Here is a 20,739-nt window from a genome sequence, read left to right on the forward strand (position 1 = left end):
GATATCTCACACTATAGTAATTTCTTATCCCAGCTTTAAACTTCCATCTTTTCACCATTCACCGTTTAAGGTAAAAAGCTTCATTACCTGGAACTACACCATTTGTTGCTATTGCACTCATTGAAATTGCAGTTAGCATAGTCTGTGGAAAGATGAAATAGAGGAAATTTAAAATACTGAAAGTTTTTTGAAAGATGAAGCAAGGTAAAGTAATCAAATGAAACTAGGAATAATTTTAATTTTTTTAAAAAAATAAGATGTTACAGCAGCCAAAAACGATCATACCTTTGGTTAGGGATATCCATGCAAATTAAGTACTAAATTTTTCAGTAGAAGATTCAGATAATTTAGATGTTTGCGAGTCTTTAAAAAAAGAACTGGAAGCATATAGATCGCTGAATAAACTTGAAATTAGATGTTCATTATTCCAATTAAATAATAGTGACAGACTCATCAAGTGCCATTGTTATGACAATATAATCTTCTAGTGGTCTCACACTCCAAAATATTAACTTATGTACACACAGCTGTGGATAGATTTGTAGTTCATATTTCAGTTTGTTCTGAAGTTCTGAAAAGCAGAACAGTTCAGATCTCAACCTAAATCATGAAATGTTTGCCAAAAGCTTGTTTAATAAAATCCATGTAATACTTCAAAAAAAAGCTTAGTTACCAACACAAAAGAAACTCCATACAGGCTAGAACGACATGTGACACTCAATGCACGTATACATCCCATGACTATCAGTTGCATTGACACTTTACCATTACAGGGAAATCGTTATCTGCTACTCATACATTAGAAGGCAGCAATGCTCTTCTAATGGAAGATTTGGCCAATAGTGAAGAAAAAGGTTAACTTACACAAGTACAACACATGAATACAATGATGAAAGTCTCGAGAACTCCAGCTGTTCCCACAATCCACGTTAAACGTAGGAAAAGGATGACTCCCAGGATGTTCTGCAAGCAGGGCAGGTACACACCAATAAAAGTGCCCATACGTGGAACCTGGAAACAATGTCAGAACATTAATTCCTCTGCACTAAATTTAAGTCCATAAGCACTTTCTTCCGCAAACACTCATCCCAAATGCCAAGTGAAATTGAACAGCAGCTTCGGAGTGTCCAGCTTCGTAAATATTAATACAGTCATTTATGCAGAAGGATTCCTGAAAAGACAGAAAACCATTCGTGATGGCAAACCCTCTTGTTCCAATGGAATTAGGATGAAACCTTCATAGGGGTAGGATGTCCCTTTATCTGTTGGTTACAAAGCTTTACAATCTTTCTTCTGACATACCGGTTACAGACTACCATTGAAGACAAGTTACTGCTGTAATCAAGACACCAAATATATTCTGCAAAAAGTTGATCACCAATCGTCCTGCAGCTGGCTCACAAAATGATATTCAACATGTGCTTTCATTTAAAGAAAAAAAATAAAGACAGACAATGTATTATGACAAGGCCAGGAGAAATGCAGAACTGACTACAATTTTGTTTTGCAAAAGCTGTAAAACCTGCCACAACACAGTATATTTGTGTGTGCTTTTTATTAGCTGGTGATCATCACGGGTCAAGACACATACAAAAGCATTCAGGCTTTGTCATTAAAGTTCCAGCCTTCTACACTTAGGAAGAAATCAGGCCCTGAAATACTCAACTTAGAAGCAATACTTATTTACAATACAGAAGCTATTCTTAAATCACAACTCAGGCTGTGAAAAAAGGCAATCAATTTAAATAAAGAAGCAAGCATTGGTGCTTTATAAGTTGATAAAATTATTAAGAAAACACTAAGTTTCCAAGTACTTATAAGGAACCATGGAATGCCATTTAGACTGTAATCTTTATTTTTAGCGTCTTGGGCAATATACACGTGCAACATCAACGTTACTGTCTCAGTTACACCATTAAAAATGGTAGTCTGCCAGGCTACTACTTAACCGCTATTTCGTTTCAAACATTGAACTGAAAAAAGACACATGCGTAGAAATCATATTTTCAGGTCACCAGGTAGTGCCAAAATGAGATGAAGTGCAAGTGAGGACATGGTGTTCATCGGGCTAGTCAGTTCCAGAGAGAGGAACCATGTGCTGCATTAACAAAAACCTGCGTGCAGCAGACAGAGGACAGGGATCACGCCAGGGAAAGTGCGCGCTGCTCAGTGCTGGTTTTCTAATATCTCAGGCTGTATCTTCAGATGAGAAGAAACAAATACAGAACAAGCAAAAGGAGACAAATAAAACCGCCCCCCACCCCCCAAGCAAATGCAGGATGAGCAAAAAGCTAAAACAGCTGGACTTCATTCCTTGCCCTTGCCCATTGTCCTGGTACCAATTTCCTATACTGGTCAAGTTCTAAAGCAAACAGTTCTACCACAAATATTCAGGTACCATACCATAAATCTCTCTTTCGATAAAATAAGCTCCAGTTCTAACCTTACTTTCAAGCACTTTTTCATATGTCTCTTCTACTACATGCTCATTTTCTTTTATTCGTTCTCACGTGCTTCTCCTCTTTTCTCCACAGCTCAGCATACAAACTCAGTAGCAGCACCCTTTCTCCTACAGAGACAATCGACTCCCAGTGCTCTCTTCTTCCCAGTATCTACCCCAAATTTCTCAGTTTCTGTCACCATGCTCAACCAGTTCCAGCTTATCACCCCCCTTTGCCTGGGAATTCTTGTACTCTGTCAGGTCACATGTTTTTGATCCAAATTTTCTCCTTCCAAAACAGCTCTCTGCTCTCAATCCAACATCTCACTGCAGACTCTGTTACATACGTTCCATTTCTACAGAGGCCTAGATAAGCACTTTGGGTACTCAGCAGACAATCCTTGAACAATTCAGCTGCTGTCCTCTAGCAAAGTGTGCTTAGGGATGTGCCAAACAGAGCCTCTGCTTTTCCTTCCCCTACCCACCTGATCAAATATATTTGAAGTATGCAACAAAATGCTTCCTTGGAATGAGTCTATTAAGTTGTAGAAATACTTACTCTGACACACAGAAACAAGAGAGCTTTTCAGGTAAAACCCCAGCCAATTAAAGCGTATTAATAAACCAGCCAAAAAAACCCACCCAAAAATCATACTATATCCTCCCTAGAGGTAGATAAAAGGTACTGATGCTCATACAAGGACAGAAGGAAAAAGAAAAGAAAGGAAGAGGAAGCTGGGTGCACTGCATGTTTCAGGTCCTACCTTAGCATACATTTTATCCGGAGCTTTTATTGAAAGGTATTGCTAAAAACATGCTAACAATAACACATCGTGAATTAACACAAGCCCTACTGCAAATGCTTCCATTTTAAATACAGTATTACAAACCTCACTCCTGGTTTTAGGCATCCATGTATCTTCTTTTTAGGTTGAAAAATGGTCCTCTTTGTGGCTAGCTTTGACTCAATAACTTATTAGAAGTTTAAATACCTTGACTTCCTTTCGCTTGCTGTCTTCATCTGCTTCATGTTCCACCACACCTTGAGTTAGATTAGTGTAGTTTGCTAGTTTATTAAGAAGAGATGACACCATGGGATTACTATCCATTTCTTCCTGTTGGGATTTTAAGAACACTACATTTATTAAATAGTTTTTTTAAAAGTCATGATTTTATGATAGTACTTCAAACATACACACAACAGGTCAGCCCCGATTCAGTCAAATTCAAAATCAGCATGACAAAACATCAATCGGCTTTCAATCAACAAGAGTTCTAAATCTTTCTAGAAAAAGTTTAACACAACGTGGCTATCTTGCAATATTTCTTTCACTTTTTTTTTTTTACACTATACTACAACATGCAGCTTGTACAACTGAAACAAGCGAAATCTAGAGAAGGGCCATTGTTAATTATAAAAATCTATTCCTATCACTATACTGTGTTCAGGGGACTGTACTGGCAGGGTCAAGTTATCAGGGTGTTTTTCCAGCATCTTGCTTGTGTCTAGGGAGTGGCCTCAAATGATTCTCTCAAGCACCAAGATACCTATGGATCACCCTCAAGCCTACTGTTGCAGGCTTACATACTTTATCTTAAACCATGCACACTACTTCCAAATTATCCATTTGTTGAAAATACAGGCACATATGCATATCATACATAATTTCACATATGTAGTATTCCTTGACACAGAAGTCAGTCCATCTTTCTTTAGCCAAAGATCTGCTACAAAACAAAAACATGCTAAAACAAATTATAAAATCCAGGATAAGCGCATATTATAAAAGGATTCCAAGAAAAGCAGAATCGGAGTATTCAATCTAGTACACAAGATCAAATACTGGAAGGAAGACAAGAGATCAGGATTGCAAACAAAGACAAGAACTAAGGCATCTCTGCCTGAGGCATTAGGTCATGGTAATCACGGTTCTAACAGCCAAACTTCTTTGTAACAGTTTATACAAAAATCCAAACACAAGAATAATAATATTGTAGGAAACATATTATGAAACCTACGTACTACCAAAAAAGATTCACCACAACAGCAGCAATGGTGATGAAGTCACCAAGAGGCTTTCTAAGCAAGACTACAACAGCATGGTCTATAATCTGAGATACGTAAAAGACAGTCATCATTACACCATCAGCTGAGGATTTAATGTCAGCCATTACTCAAAATAACTGATGCAAGCTAATATTCAAAGGAGATTAGTGACAAAAAGCAGCTATGGCCAAATTATCAACACTGCAGAATGCAACAGGTAATTTGAACAACAGGAAGTTTTGGACATTGCTTTATGAATAGAGCTTGAAGGAAAGAAATTCAGTGACAAAACTCTACTACCCTGGCTTCCGTAAAAAAACAGTATTCTATATAATTCCATACCTGACAGAGACAAATAATGACCAACATTACTTCAATCCTTAGCACAATCTTCTCCAAGACTTAGAGAAAAATAGTAAAAATACATTATTTGGGTCATGCAGAAAGAGGGAAACAAAAGATCATGTCCTTTGTGCAAAGATATTTGAAAGGAAGAAGAGAGAAGCCTAAGACGACAACAAGAAAACAGTGGGTAGAATGCAACAAGATGGCTAAGCAAACAATGCTGGAAGGACCTTGTTCGTTGTTAACAGCAAGTATCAAAGCAAGACCAGCTGATGCTACCAGAGCAGAACAACGTAGGTTAGACCATACTAAAAGTACTACTAAATCACAAAAGTGGCACTTTAGTATACCATATAAATATACTTTTTTTCTGTAAGTGACTGCAATCATTCAGTGAATTCAACAGGTATTAAACTTGCATTATAAAACAGACATTTATACTAGACAGTAGAAATAGCTATGGTATGATCTACATTGTAATTGGACAATATGACTACGTCATGGCCTATCACACACTGTTTTGTAGTTTCACTGCTTTGAGAGAACTCTGTATTTCCCCTGTTCAACATCATACATTTGCTAATCCTTTTAAAACTCGGTACTGCTTTGTTAAAGCTACTAGATTTAACTTTCAGCAGCTTTCTCTAACAACAATTTCTATATCCTAGTCCCAAAATTTTAAATGCAAGAAGGCTTATTTCATATCTTCACATCAACACATACCAAAACTTACTGTTCTTCTATTCACAGATAAACTAAAACACAGGAGGTGGGGAAAAAAAAAAAAACAACAACAACAAACTTAGCACTTCATTACATCATTCAAATCCACTGAAATGGAATGTTAGTAGGAGCCAAACCACCAAAAAGTTAGTAAAATATGGTTTTCCCCCCACTACATTTCTAGAGAGGAAGAAAGCAGGGGTTGGTTTGGTTTCATCTTACTACCAGAGGCTCAAAGGTGAAATATGTTTTAGGGTATTTAACTTACCTCAAATAGGGCCATATTCTTTCCTTCATACATGTTTCCTCTATCCACTTCTGCACTTCTAATAAATGGACTACTTTCCCTGGCAATCCCATCTCCTGGTGAAAAGTGCAACAATCAGAAACAAAAGGAAAAAAACATAAGGTATACCATAAAAGCAATACTCAAAAGATGCTGATTTAAGAACTGTTTCTAGATAACACTGGAGGTGGCTGCCAAGCACTATGTCGTCCCAGTTACATGGGCTCAACGTCCACATTTAAGGAAATTAAGATTACTTTAACAGTCTAATCTTTGTACAGTGTCCTGCCTATTAACTATTACTTCTTATTCTTTAACACATATACTGATATCTTCCCCCCTCCCCATCTTTCTAGGTTACTTGAAAGCATTTGATAATAGAACCTCACATAAACCTTCTGGACAACACCACCACCATGCCACACCCCCCCCCCCCCAACCTACCTTTTCATTACTTTACTGCCTTCCTTAAAAAAACTCCAGTAGTTGAGGCAGGAATTTATAAAAAAAAAACCCACCACAACGTAAAAGGAAATATTTTGTACAGATTGTGAGTACTCTTCTATGGCATGCCACATTTATTATATTCCTTATTGAAACCTCACACTCATTAAGCTGTAACTCCTCTGACCTGCTCTGGCACACCTCAAAAAATATAGCATCACTCTCACTGCCTTCCAGCCTACACAATACAAAATCTATCACACACCAATACTGTTAACAATATTCACATCTCCAAATAGTCTCAAGTCCTTGCCTATCCCACTTCGCCTGTCTGCACTTTTGCCCTTACATTCACAAGTTACAGCAATAGCACCTACGCAGTCTCTTCACTACAGAATTAAGGAAGAACTGGAGAACAAGTTATACTCTTTTCCCTGTGTCCTCCACTCTGCCCCCTCCAGACACTTCTCCCCACATAAAGTCCCAGAACAAAGCTCTCGCAAACACAGACACCAGTCTCAGCATAAAGTGTTATCTTGGTTGCAACAAAGACAGAAATAGATGTCAGTCCCTCAAGCAGCTGAGGGACTACATCCCTGTCGGATTTCCTACCGTTCTCCATAGCTCCCTTGTCTAATAGACTCTTCAATAATATCACTGTACTTGGCATCATGACATAGAAGCCGCATACTATCATAAGAGACTCAAAAGACAGCTATTGCCCATTAGGGCTCTAGAATTAATTACATGATTCAGAAAAGAACTGTTGATGAATTCATCCACAACTACTGTTCTTCTCCAATGTATCTCCTTCTAGCCATATGCTCCAGCTTTCGTTTTTCTGTTTCTCTACAGATTATAATTGGTCCCCCATCGCTTCAAGTCCTACAACCTAGCTAGATCCCCCTCCTCCAGCAAGGCTTAATGCAAGGCCAGCAGAAGGAGTACTGTGAACACAGAAGACACTCCCTCATGAACCAACACCTCAACATGCATGGAACATGCACAAGACTGTCTGAGAAACTAGCATTTACTCTTTAACTGGCTCCATTGTGCTTACAGAAAGGTTCAGTCAACTTTTCCACTGGGAACAAAAACCCACTCTGTCCCCAAGCAAATACGTGCTGATTTCTCTCATCATCTTGCCAAATCATACAAGCACTAGAACATCTTAATTAAGACACTGCACTTCCTTCCCAACGTTTCTGGAACTTTTTTTTTTCTTTTAGCTCCATTCCCTGAAATGGCCACGTTACTTTTGCTGAAGTTTTTATGAAGCATTCATTACCAGGTGCATTCCAACTTAAAATAAAAATGAGGTTCCTTGATATTTGTGTTGCTAAGACCACACTTCTGTTGACTTTCTCACCTGCTGACAGCTGGTAGCTGTACTTATTAGCTAAATATTAGTACTCCCTTTGGGGTACTTCCAGTTCCTTCGGAAAGGATTACTCTTCAAAACATGAGCCGGGGAATTTCAAGTATTGTTTTGCGTTCATATAGAGTGTAATGTTATTGGAGTTACTACTTCAGTGGGTATCATTAGACTAATCAAAGCATCAGAACATTAACCAAACGAATAATGTGAATCAGTATTCACTATTCTGAGGTTAAATATTATAGCTTTGTCTTACCAGTTCTGGAGGTAAAATTTAGCATCTCAGCACTGTACATTAAGTATTTGAAATCGTAGGTAGGATAATAGTGAAGTCTTCCTTTATATGCTTGTATTTCTAAACAAATGGTTACTTGCCTTTGCTCCAACAAGGAAAAAGCACAGTGTCTTCAACAAAAAAGTCTTGTCAAATGCACCTAACAGACTTCAAATGGAAAACCACAGAACTTAGGTAGAATAACAGCTGGAAACACTAAAAAAGGATTTGAAGAACAGGAAATCTATTTTAAAGCTTTCTAATGGTAGTCTTCAGAACAGCCTGTCACTATCAGACTCTACAGAAAGTATCCTGTTTCTTTAATATAGCTGTCTCTTAATATTTTGTGAATGTTTGGTAGAGCATTCGTATAGTATTCGACATGATTAGCATTACCCATTTTCACTCTATTTGAAAGAGGATCAACGTGGAAAAAGTGACCACAAAAGTGTACTGACAAGTATTCTCTCATCTGAAGTTTGTTGACTAATCCTGCAATTATGAACACCTTTCAACAAGTTCCTTTGAGTTTTCAGCATTGCTGTCAACTGCCTGTAAAACAGAACAACACTTTTGGGAGTATGTTTATTTAACATGCTCAGAAATACAGTGAGCCTTACAAACATGTAACCCAAATTGAGATGTATTACACCACCCAGTAGGAAGAATTAGTTTCAGGACCTCAACACACAGTCAACAACTATGGTGAGGTTAATGAAATAAACTACTATACCAATCTTTAGCCCTTATTTTGAAGCAGCAATTCACCAGAAAAACAGAAGTTAAAAGACAGGATTTACACTTCTCACAAATAAAGTCACCTCTGGTGTATCAAGTGGAATGGAGCAAATAGAAAGAAAAAAATCCTAACAATTTCAGTTGCTTCCACTGAGATAACTCAGAGGGTTGTTATCAGTGGCGCTGAGTCTAGTTGGAGGCTGGTAACTAGTGGTGTTCCCCAGGGGTCAGTACTGGGCCCAGTGTTTAACTTCTTCATCAAAGACCTGGATGAAGAGTTAGAATGTACCATCAGCAAGTTTGCTGATGACACCAAACTGGGAGGTGTGGTAGATACACCAGAAGGCTGTGCTGCCATTCAGCGTGACCTGGATAGGCTGGAAAGTTGGGCAGAGAGGAACCTGATGAGGTTCAACAAAGGCAAATGCAGGGTCCTGCACCTGTGGAGGAACAACCCCAGGCACTAGTAGAGGCTTGGGGCGGGCCTGCTGGAAAGCAGCTCTGCAGAGAGGGACCTGGGTGTGCTGGTAGATGACAAGTTGACCATGAGCCAGCAGTGTGCCCTGGTTGCCAAGAAGGCCAATGGGATCCTGGGGTGCATTGAGGAGTGTGGTCAGCAGGTCGAGGGACCTTCTCCTTCCCCTCTGCTCTGCCCTAGTGAGGCCCCATCTGCAGTGCTGTGTCCAGTTCTGGGCTCCCCAGTTCAAGAAAGATGAGGAGCTACTGGAGAGAGTCCAGTGGAGGGCTACGAGGATGGTGAGGGGACTGGAGCATCTCTCCTATGAGGAAAGGCTGAGGGAGCTGGGCTTGTTCAGCCTGAAAAAGAGAAGGCTGAGAGGGGACCTTAGAAATGCTGATAAATATCTCAAGGGTGGATGTCAAGAGGACAGGGCCAGGCTCTTTTCAGAGGTGCCTAGTGACAGGACAAGGGGCAATGGGCACAAACTGAGGCACAGGAAGTTCTGTCTGAACACGAGGAAGAACTTCTTCCCTCTGAGGGTGACGGAGCACTGGAACAGGCTGCCCACGGAGGTTGTGGAGTCTCCTTCTCTGGAGATATTCAAGAGCAGCCTGGACGCGGTCCTGTGCAGCCTGCTCTGGGTGACCCTGCTTCGGCAGGAGGGTTGGACTAGATGACCCACAGAGGTCCCTTCCAACCCCTACCATTCTATGAAATATAGAAGCAGGTACTGTATGCCGTAAGTCTCAAGCTATTTACAGCTTTGTTTTAACCATATTCCCTTGACATCTATGAGGAAGCTTAAAGATAATCAAACCATAGAATCATTTAGGTTGGAAAAGACCCTTAAGATCCGAGTCCAACCATTAACCTAACACTATGACGTCCACCACTAAACCACGTCCCTAAGCATCACATCTACACATCTTGTAAATACCTCCACGTATGGCAACTCCACCACTTTCCTAGGCAGCCTGTTCCAATGCTTGACAAGCAATTCACCTTTCCCTCAGACTTCTTTGAAATTGTATCAACTCAAACTCTTCTCAGGTGTGGAGGCAAGTTAAACATGCAATAAAAATGACAACTTCTAACGTAGTTTCAGACATGCCTCTAAGCTGCACACGTCTTCTGGAATCCAATTAAAGCACTCAAAAATCTATACTTACTGTTGCTTGATTTCTGAAACTAATTCAAGTCATAAGGGTTTACAGGCAAAAATCTTCAATCTGGACTAGATTAGTAGTCCACCTGAGCCAGTATCTCATCTTGGACCACCCCTGGTATTAGAAGATACATAAGAAAGGCAAAATAAAACAACAACAAAAAGTCTTCTATGGGCTTGATTATGGTAAAATGTTTCCTCTGTCTTCTGACATACACACACACAAAAAAACACCTGTTGATGTGACACTCCATTCCACCCAACATAAGCTGATCAAAGACTAAACTCTAGAACTAAATCTGTGTTGTGTGTCCCCCCCCAAATATATACTTTACAAATTATTATTATTATTACTATTTTTAATCTGCTATGGAATGTTCACATACCATAGCACAACTCGGTGCTTACCGATGGACCAGTATACAGACTAAAGACATAACCAATGTACCTTTCCTAGAAGTCTGTCTGGTATTTTCTATATTGACGGGACATGCAAAAAATCCTACTCTTGATTTCTACAGATATTTAAGCACTGTGATGGGTGTAGGTATATTTACATGGAAGTTGGCTGCAACAAATCACATTTTCTGTTTTACATGAGATATACAGCTGCAAGCAGGTAGGAGACATGTCTCAAGTTTGGGAGGTAATATTCAGAGTGTTCATGCAGATGATCCCAGCATGTGCTCCCATACACCCCAGTTGCACAACTGCCAATGCAGCGTAACCCAGACAAGTCATCACAAACAATCCCAGAGTTGTGCTAGCCTCAAGTTTAGAACCATCAATGCCATTAGATGATTTCTCATTAACATTTCCACATACCAAACAAAACTTCTTGCAGAAACATGTCTGCATATCACAGTCCAAAGTGTTGGTCATAGAGCCAGCACTTTGTTTAAATTCATATTCCTTAGAAGTTTCAGAGCAGTGATCCTCACAAACATTGACAGTAGAATACTGTAAGGTACATTATCAGTTAAAAATTTCTAAGTTGATCCAATCTGGTCCATTTTATACAGTGTAAGACAGAACTCAACACTGCAGCTTAAACAGCAAGAAGCCACCTTTGCCATCAAAGAGGTGACCCTCACACTCTTCTCTCACACTTACTGCTCACCCATTTGCGCCCTTGTATCACACTGCTCCTCACACAAACAGAACTATTTATTATAAATGCAACAGCGGTGCGAGCTTAATGCTGAGTTGGGAGAGTTGTTTTGCTTTTGTTTTTATTCTTGCTGCTGCTTTTAATCCAGATGAGTTTGTGTGTTCACTACACAAACACTTATGCTGTCATTAGAGGCACCATCAGTGCAGGAAGGCGCAATCAGTGTAAAATCACATCCTTAACATTGATGCCATTATTACTAAATCACAGAACTAGAGTGGTTGGTTTTCTCCTTTTCCCACCTCCACAAATCAAAAGAGGTAGAGTAAGGGGGGGGGGGGGGGGGGGAAATCTGTTACAGGTGTCTTGTCTTAGGGAAAGCAGCAGAAGGAAATGATCATTTAAGTGATCCTAAATTTGCACTACCATGTCTCTTCAAGTGATTAAGGACAAAAATATTAGACCACTTCATCTGATTTCCTGTCTTTTCACACGCTGCAGAAATTCATTTCTTGCATTAGGCTCTATAACTTTGAAAAAAAATATACTGAGATTTGACCAGTGTATCTCTTGATGTTTTTAGAAATGAAATATGAAAAAAACTATCAATTTTCCTTTATGAAAATGAAGGGGGTTTTTTAATTACTGGAAAAATCTCAAACAAGTTGCTCCTTATTTCTCTTTAAATCTGGCTCTTTCAGACTTCTAGCTGTAATATCCTAGCACACTTTCCAAACGTAATGACTCATACTTAGTATTTCCTATCTGTGAAGGTAACTATACTTATCAAACCACCTCAAGCTTCCTTTCGAAAAAAGCTGAAACAGTTAAGTTCATATAACCTTTAATCATTTTTGTGGCAATATTCTCTCCAGTTTGTTACACACAAAAATTTTTCAAACTTCTAAAATCAAATACAGCCTTCTAACACCAGTCTCAATTATGCTATGTAAAGAAGGATAATCATCACCTTTGCACCCTACGGATCAGGCTAGCTCTCTTTACCACAGCATTAAACCAAGCTCATGCTATTCTGTTCCAGTCTGACCCCTAAATCCTTTCCAGATTCACTGCTTCCTCACTGTCCCACACTATGTCTGTCATTACTGTTCACATTCAATAAATGTTCCTATTTGCCTTTGTATTCAAACACATTTTGTCCAAAAAAGCAAGCATCTATGTCTCCTGGCATGCTGTAAGTGTTATTATCTATCTGAAAGACAAAAGCAGGTTCTTTTTATATGGCAAAAGAATATAGGTGGTGTTCAGAGAAGTGAGAGCAATTTAGAACTTCTGAGCCACAAGATAACTTGGCTACAATAAGGTATAGTGTTCTCTAAATAAGTATATATGTACGACTAAAATGTTTTGCTTCCCACTACAAATACCTAACTTTATATGCTGCTTTCTAAAGCAAAAAGCAGATGAAGAATAATACTTCACAGAAGAGTTCTAACCTTTCATAGTTTCCAAAGGGCGACTCTTAATCACAGCCCACATACCTTGAAGTAGGCTCTGATTAACCAGATACAGGTGAAAAACAACAGTTTTAAATAAAAAGCTATAGTAACATTTTCATTAAGTTAGTATTCGGTCACATTAAGAACAAACCACTACAAAATGAGCACATGAAGACAAGATCCTGTTTGCACAAGGGTACACAAACATTTACTACTGAGGTAAACAAACTTCTTCAGGTAAAAATACATAAAGTTTAAAAGACACTAAAAATAATGCATAGAAATGTCATGTCCAAGAAAGCTGCCTGTGGCAAAAACTGTAATTCTGTCTTCTCTATGTATATTTACTTCTTATATGTCCAAATCTCTGATTGGCAGGCAACTAAAGAGAACTCAGACAATCTTAATTTCTTACCACTCCTTATACAAAAATACAGAGAAACATTCTTTAGAGCTCTAACAAACTCTCGTTTCCAAAAGCCACTACTGTGCTTTAACTCCAATTATGAAAAGGCATCAATAACCTTGTTTGAACACATCTTGCCTCTGAATTTTTGTATCAGATGGGTTTAAGAATTCAGTGCAATCTACTTCAAAGTGGCAGGTTACTGGTGTTTTTTAGTAAAGAAACACCTAAATATATTTACTGTATCACCAATTTCTTGAATTATTTTTAACAATGACTAGCACAGTTTATGTAAGTTATCTTGAAAAGCAGAGCAAGGTGTACTTAAGCTTCTTGTAAACTCCTTTACATAACGGAGGATTCCAATACTACACCCATCACTTACCTTATCAACAGCACTAAATTCTAGTTTTCCTTTCGTTAGGCTACTATTATAATCAAGCACAGCCTACTTCTAATGAAAACACACTGCAAAAGCTCTTTTTAAATTCTTCATAATATAACTAGAAGTACAGAACCTGCAATTTCAGTAAAAGAGTCATCAGAACCACGGTATTGTCTTTTAAAGAGACTCACTTGGATTTGGCCCACTTTCTTCATAATCTTGTTCACTCATGATTAAGGAAAATCAAGTCATTCCCCTCTGCTGATTCTTCATGTATCAAGAATTGAAACAGGGAACTGACAGTTGCTTCCTCCCAGCTTTGTGTAAGACCTCAAATCCTGTTTCTTACTGGTATTGGATTAATCCTGAAACAAGTCATTAAGGCTTCATGCAGTGAAGCATGCACATGACACAGCCAAACTACATGACAGTCACAGAACTCTCTAAATGCAATTAAGCTGGAGGATTTCTGTCCGCAATAAACACCATGCTTGGTGAAATGGGCAGGATCAAGTTACGAAAACATCCCACTACTTCGCCTAATAATACATACATTTAAAGTTATCTTTCCATTAAATAAATTCACTCTAAAATACTACCACTACGCAGATCAGTATACGCTTGGCAACAAGCAGTATTAACCCATTCCAAAGACCTATCTACTATTAAAAAAGCTAATTTTATGCATCAAGTACATATTGGCAGATCTTAAGCAAGTTAACCGTAAGTATAGTTGCTAAACATTGATTTTATGTAGAAAGTGTCTGCATTTATTGTACTTAAGATGTAGCAGACAAAAAACACTTTAAAACATAATTCTAGTAACTTCACAAGCACTTTTTAAAAACAGGTATTTTGAAATTATGAAGGGGTCCTCTTGAAGACTGGCTGCATAATTTGTTAATTCTCTTTCAATTTAGATTTATCACTGTTTTCTAGTTTACGCATTAATCAACTTCACACATTCTATACCAGTCTTAAACAACTTCACACAAACTGCTTCAATTCTATTAAATGCATGTTACTGCTTAGAACAGACAAGTTCCTGTTGCCAAATCTTTGAATCACGCCCAAGATCTACTTTTCTCTGTGATCCTAACATCTATGCCACAAGCATGTCAACTGTAGAAAGGCTGAAAGGGTTGAAGGCTCATTCCACAAGCCCATTTCCCACTGTTCCTCCTTCCTAGTGCTTACCAGGCCTCTGAAAGAGCTGCTTTAACTCATTGATACTGCAAAAAGCCTGCCTCCTGTACCTCCTCATTTTGAGTCCCCTCCCCGGACCGCTGCTTCTTCCTTGCTAGCAAAATACAGTGGCTTGTGAAAGTCCTCAGCAGATGTTCCACAAGGCAAGAAAGGCCAGGAGAGGGATAGAGGTAGGACTGGTTACTAATCAATGGCAGCAAACTGTTAGAAACTTACCAGAACATGGATAAACAACCTAACAGAACAGTTCTACAGGTAACAAAGCAAAGTTATGACATATTTTCACAGATGTTCTAAACTCTCCTTTCTGAATCTAGAAGAAAAATAAATATTTCTCCTTCTTCACGACTGGAATTAATCTGCTAAAAGGTTTTATTCTCTTCCAAAAGTAAGCTTGTAGGAAGATGCTTTTAGTTTTAAAAAGTTTCAAACTTGTATGCCTCTTGTCATAAGGCAAGAAACAGAGTACATTTTTCATTTGTTCTTCCAGAAAAAGAAAGAACTTTTTTTCCAGAAGATATACATGAGTTTAAAAAAAAAAAAAACATCCATTTTTGCAAAGCAATTACCACCCAACATCTCACCTCCCAAAGGCTCCCAGAATGATTTCCTGAGCAGGTTGAAAGCTGCTTATTTCTGGTTGCTATGAGTTAGCTAAAGAATACAGCTAATTAAGGTACCTAATTAAGAAAGCTAGCTGTTGAAATCAGGAAGCAGATAACAAAACACTGTCCAATTGACACAGATGTTATTAAGCCCTGCTTTCCTACAGCTGTGATTCACGAGGAAAGTCATTCAGGGACCATCTTTAAGTTTGTATACTGCTAACTGCTCATTAATCCATTTCTGACCTTTAAAAATAATTAGGTAACACATGCCCTAAAACTCAAGGATAGCAATTTTGGGGGGTGAGAAGCTGCCAAAGAAACAGTTATTTCTGTTATAAAGCAGGGTCAGGGCAGCATAGCAAGAACCAAGTGTTGTACAACCTAGCACAACAAAACTCCACCCAATTTTGCAGCTACTTGAAAATTTGCATGTGAAATTGGAGAAACTGCAGTTTTCACAGACTTCATGTGGTGAGTTGGCCTTGGCTAGCCACCAGGTGCACACCAATCTGCTCTATCATTCCCCCTCCTCAGCAGGACAGGGGGAGAAAATAAGAAAAAGCTTGTGTGTCAAGAAAAGGACAGGGAGATGACCCAGCAATTACCATCACAGGCAAAACAGACTTGACTTGGGGAAATTAATTTAATTTATTGCCAATTAAACAGAGTAGGATAATGAGAAATAAGAACAAATCTAGAAACACACCCTCCCCCCTTCTTCCCAGGCTCAACTTCACTCTCAACTTCTCTACCTCCTCCCTGCCTTGAGCAACACAAGCAGTCGGGGAATGGAGGTTGCGGTCCATTCGTAACGCATTGCGTCCGATGCTCCTGCCTCCTCATGCTCTTCTGCTGCTCCAGTGTGGGGTACTACCAATGGGAGACAGTCCTCCATGGCGTTCTCCAATATAGGATCCTTCCTATGGGCCGCAGTTCTTCAAGCACTGCTCCAGCACGGGTCCTTTCCATGCGTTACAATGCTTCAGGAATGGACTGTTACAGCACAGATCAACTCATGGGGTCACAGCTTTCTACTCAGATTCAGAAAATAAGTCCCCTGTGATAACATTAAACAGTTCATTAGTCTAGACAGCAAATAAAAATAGCGCCGATCGTTTCATTCTCCATATTCTAGTATCAATGTTTATGTAAAGCAACAACATAGTTCAAAGATGCAGAAAAAGTTAAACAGGTCAGTGCTGCCAAAAGCAGTGGTTTTCTGCATTGGGGTGGAACACCACTGTTGCTCTGCAATGAGCTGATTCAAGGAAATAAAGTCACTTAAAATCACTTTTTAAAAACAACTGGTTTTCTTCTTAGCTAGTTTCCTGCTGATTTGGCTCCCTACAACCGTTCACAAGCAGGAGCACTGGAAGCCATACTTGTTTTTTTTTTTTTCCCCAGCAGCAGCTAATAAGATCTACTATGCAGTAAAAAACCACATCCCTTACCAAAGGCAGCCTTTACAGTGTTTACCTGTGAGCTTTTCACACAATAAAAGTAATCTTAAAATAATAAGATAACAACTCTGAAACTTTACAACATTATAATGTCTTGTTATTAAGACCAGTAAGAGACAGTTACACCAGACCTTCACTCACCACATTCTGATGGCTGCAAAAGACCAAAAGAAAAATCAGCAATAAGAAATCCAATAATTTCAGTAATAATATTTTCATTACAGCATCAGAGAAGTTAACATTATGAGTGTTAATATCACTGTCTTTGATGTTACTTTCTTCTGGAGTATTCTGCTTCAAAGTTGTTTTATGACTAGAAATTATTTACATTTAGCTCTTCGGCATTAAGTACAGCAAGAGAATGATGGCCTTTCGTTCACATGAAATTAACACAATGGAGTAAAAATAATAATTTGCTGTCCATTTCAAGCATTAAGTTCCTCTCCTTCACAAAAAAAAGGCCAAAACTGCAATGGTCTAAAAGAAACGTTTAAACAGTTATGGAATGCTAAGTGACCACTTACTCCACAGTGAAGTTATTTAGTTTACTATCCTTAACTCTGCCTCCTTTACCTGCACCCATTTCCCTTGAGGCTATCAATAGCTAACAGGAACATTTATATTGACAATTATATATATAGCTACATTAAACAGTGAAAGCATCAATTAGAGCATCTTGGCAGCGCTAGACACACATCAGGAGTTTATCTGGACAGCAAATGCCGCTCCGAGAAAAAAAAAAAAATCCCTGTGTGCAAATCCCATGCCTGTGATCAAGTGCATTTATCCGCAACAGGACTAATATTTTCCATTCCAACACTGCATTATACAATATGACATTGGGGTGGTAGGAGAGGACAACCAATGTGGCTTCTGTAAAGAAAGATTCTGTCTCACATGCCTCAGAATTCTTCGAAAGAATCAACAAGCTCACGGATAACAGAAATCTAATTTATATTGTCTGCCAAGATCTTCAAAATACTTTGATGAAGTCCTTCTCTGAAGTCAAGAAAATAAAGCAGCCATAGAACAAAACAGAAGATATTAGCTAAGCCATAGGTAAATAATCGAGTAAGAAAACAGGAGACAAATAAGGTCTACTCTCAGAGACAGAAACAGTCATTGAAGTTCTGCTGGACACATGCTGTTCCACACATTAATAAAAAAAGAGGTGACCAGAGATGTGACAGTTTGAAACTATTTCATTTATAATAGTCATGACACAGGACACCTGTAGAGAGCTGCAGATCTCCAAGATTAAATTAATGTCAAACCAACAGGCAAAGTTCGCTGTAGAAATTTAAGAGTAGACACATATATATATATATGTTAAAACAGCTGGGCTCCAACTGATCGTTATGTCTCATGAACAAGATACTTTGGTTATGACTGTTTCATAAAAACACCAGTTCAATCATCGCTTTTCAAACCACAGTCTGAACATTGGGAATGAAAAGGAGTCCATGTTAGACAAAGGGTTTTCAACAAAACAAACAAAAAAAATCATTGTTTGTCCACAACTTGAAACTTGATTATCATGCACAATTCTGCAATTCTAGAACTTCTCCCATTTCGAAATGAACAGAAGTGGAAAAACTTCAGAGAAAGACAAAAAGTAGAATAGGAAGTATGGAACAGCTTCCACAAAAAGAGTATCTAAGTAAGAGTCTGCAGTCTGGAAATAAAGGTGATAGGGTTAAGATGAGACAAGATTTACAAAAATCTTCAGTGATCTGGAGAGGGACCTGACAAGTATTAGCATGATTTGATGCCTTTTCTGATCCAGTCATCAGATTAAAACAAACAAGAGGTAATTTGAGCAGCAGATCTTACTGCCAGTTTCTGAGGTGCCAAAACCATACGTTAATTCCTGACTGCGTAAGAGAAAGAAATTCACTGTGTGTACTTAGAATACAAACAAAATTAGAACTTAATCTAAACCTCACCAAAAAATGAGAAACTAATCCAGTTTCACAGAAGGCTCATCTTTTTCTGGCCCACAATTTGCTGGAGCCTGGAAGAGTATGTGGAGAACAGTACCATATTTGCCAACCCACGCTCCCGTGCCTATCCCTAGACCTGAGCCTTTAGCTAATACTGGAACCACTGTGCGTCCTACTGGCTAAGCACATGACCAGAGCAGAGAGGGATAACTAACCTGTGCAGACTGGAGAAAAAAAAAAAAAAAAAAAAAAAAGGAGGAAAAAAGAAAAGACTGAAGGCATCAGTCTCAGTCTGCATTTTTTCAGGATACAGAAAACTGGACAAACTGAAATGGGATGAAGGGGAACATGCATTTTTCTGTACAGTAAGTTCTGAGCTACAGACCAGTTCTGTGTTTGAGCAGAAGTCGACTGAAAACACGCTAGACATCCCAGTGAGATTATCCTGTCTTTCCTCCATTGCATATATCTACCTGCCTCAACTCCTTCCCGGTCTTCCAAGAATTAGCATTTTACAGAAATTCACAGCATTTGTGCTTCGTTAGTTACGTGATAACTTCTTGGTAGATGACCAGAGTTATCACTCATATTCCCTGTATTTGAGTAGCTTCAATTCAGGAAGATTTTGCAGGAGTTAGTTGTCATATAGGTTTCCAAATAAGACACTGTTGTGGTTAAGTAAATAATACTATGGGATGCTAAAAATACTAGTTCTGCTTTGAAACACCTGACATGCAGAGCTGCTAATAAGACAGAGATCTGATCAACTTTACAAAGTTTTGACAGGTCTGCCTAATAGACAGTCACTACCGATATATGCGAAGAAAACAAAGAAAAACCCCAAAACAAATCAAAGTCAAAATTTCTCAAAAACTTCACCCATTACCGCCTACAAGAGACTCCTGTTTCTTTCTCTTCTTCAACCAGTTACTGTCCTGACTACCCTTCCCTTCTAGTGTATTACAAACACATTAGAAGAGACACAGCCACATATGCTTTCTGCTACTTCGTGCATATTTGAGTCAGCAGGCTCTGACCCTCAACTGTATTGTTCAATCCAAGTATTAATTTCCACTCTGCTTCCCTAATCTTCCCAAGTAATACTTCGGCCAGTGCAATAATCCAGCAAATAGCCACTCACCCATGTCTTCCCCTCCTTGACACCCATAAGGGTGTCATGTAACCAGAAAGCAGAAGGCTACAGAATGTTAGACCATTGTCAAGGAGTGAAGAGGGTAGAGTAAGAACATTTCAGCTCACCGCATTACCACATAGATGAGTATCAGATACGAATGTGTGAAAGGAGATAAACGTACACAATTTATAAGTGCCTTGCTAGTAAGATACCACAACTACTTTACTGGTGATCTAATGGCTAATGGCATACAGCCTGTTTCCCTCCAAAAAACAGTGTTATGGGGTGGGGGGGGGGGGAGTAGGAGAGCATTGGGGTTTGTTTGTTGTTTGTTTTTTAAACAAGGTGCTAGTGCAGTCAAGGAAACTCCAGAACAACTACTTCGTTGTTAAGCCAGACAATTCAGTCAAAACTGACAGAATTCTAAATTCCTTAACAGCTGGGACAAAATCATATGCTGAACTATATAGGCTAAGGGTGAGCCAAAGGGGAAGTTCCCATCCTCCTTCTTTTTTTATTTCTATCTCCGCTCTCAGCTTTACCCCCCTCTCACCTTGACACAACTTTTCAGCCGTTCTCAGAGTTACTGCAGCACTCGCACACCTCAGCTCCAAAACACGGGAAGTATGTTTTCTTCCCTCTGTAGGAGTTTAGTTTTCTGCCAGTTTAGCACGTTGAACCAGCCCAGTAAAAGTGTCTGATGAGCACTAAGGTGAAGTACAGGA

General features: G+C 38.9%; 1 protein-coding gene across 3 annotated transcripts in view; it reads right to left on the bottom strand.

Moving 5' to 3' along the window:
* LOC104334080 (solute carrier family 12 member 7) overlaps positions 1-20,739 on the bottom strand; it is a 91,030-nt gene that overhangs the window by 67,762 nt on the left and 2,529 nt on the right. For all 3 annotated transcript variants that reach the window (XM_075418518.1, XM_075418516.1, XM_075418517.1), the window contains exons 2-5: positions 5,824-5,918; positions 3,433-3,555; positions 865-1,011; positions 88-142 (exon numbers count right to left, since the gene is read on the bottom strand). In XM_075418518.1, the coding sequence (XP_075274633.1) occupies positions 88-142; positions 865-1,011; positions 3,433-3,555; positions 5,824-5,918 (420 nt within the window). The remainder of the gene's footprint in view (positions 1-87; positions 143-864; positions 1,012-3,432; positions 3,556-5,823; positions 5,919-20,739) is intronic.

This window comes from Opisthocomus hoazin, chromosome 4, assembly GCF_030867145.1.
Source record: "Opisthocomus hoazin isolate bOpiHoa1 chromosome 4, bOpiHoa1.hap1, whole genome shotgun sequence".
NCBI lineage: Eukaryota > Metazoa > Chordata > Aves > Opisthocomiformes > Opisthocomidae > Opisthocomus > Opisthocomus hoazin.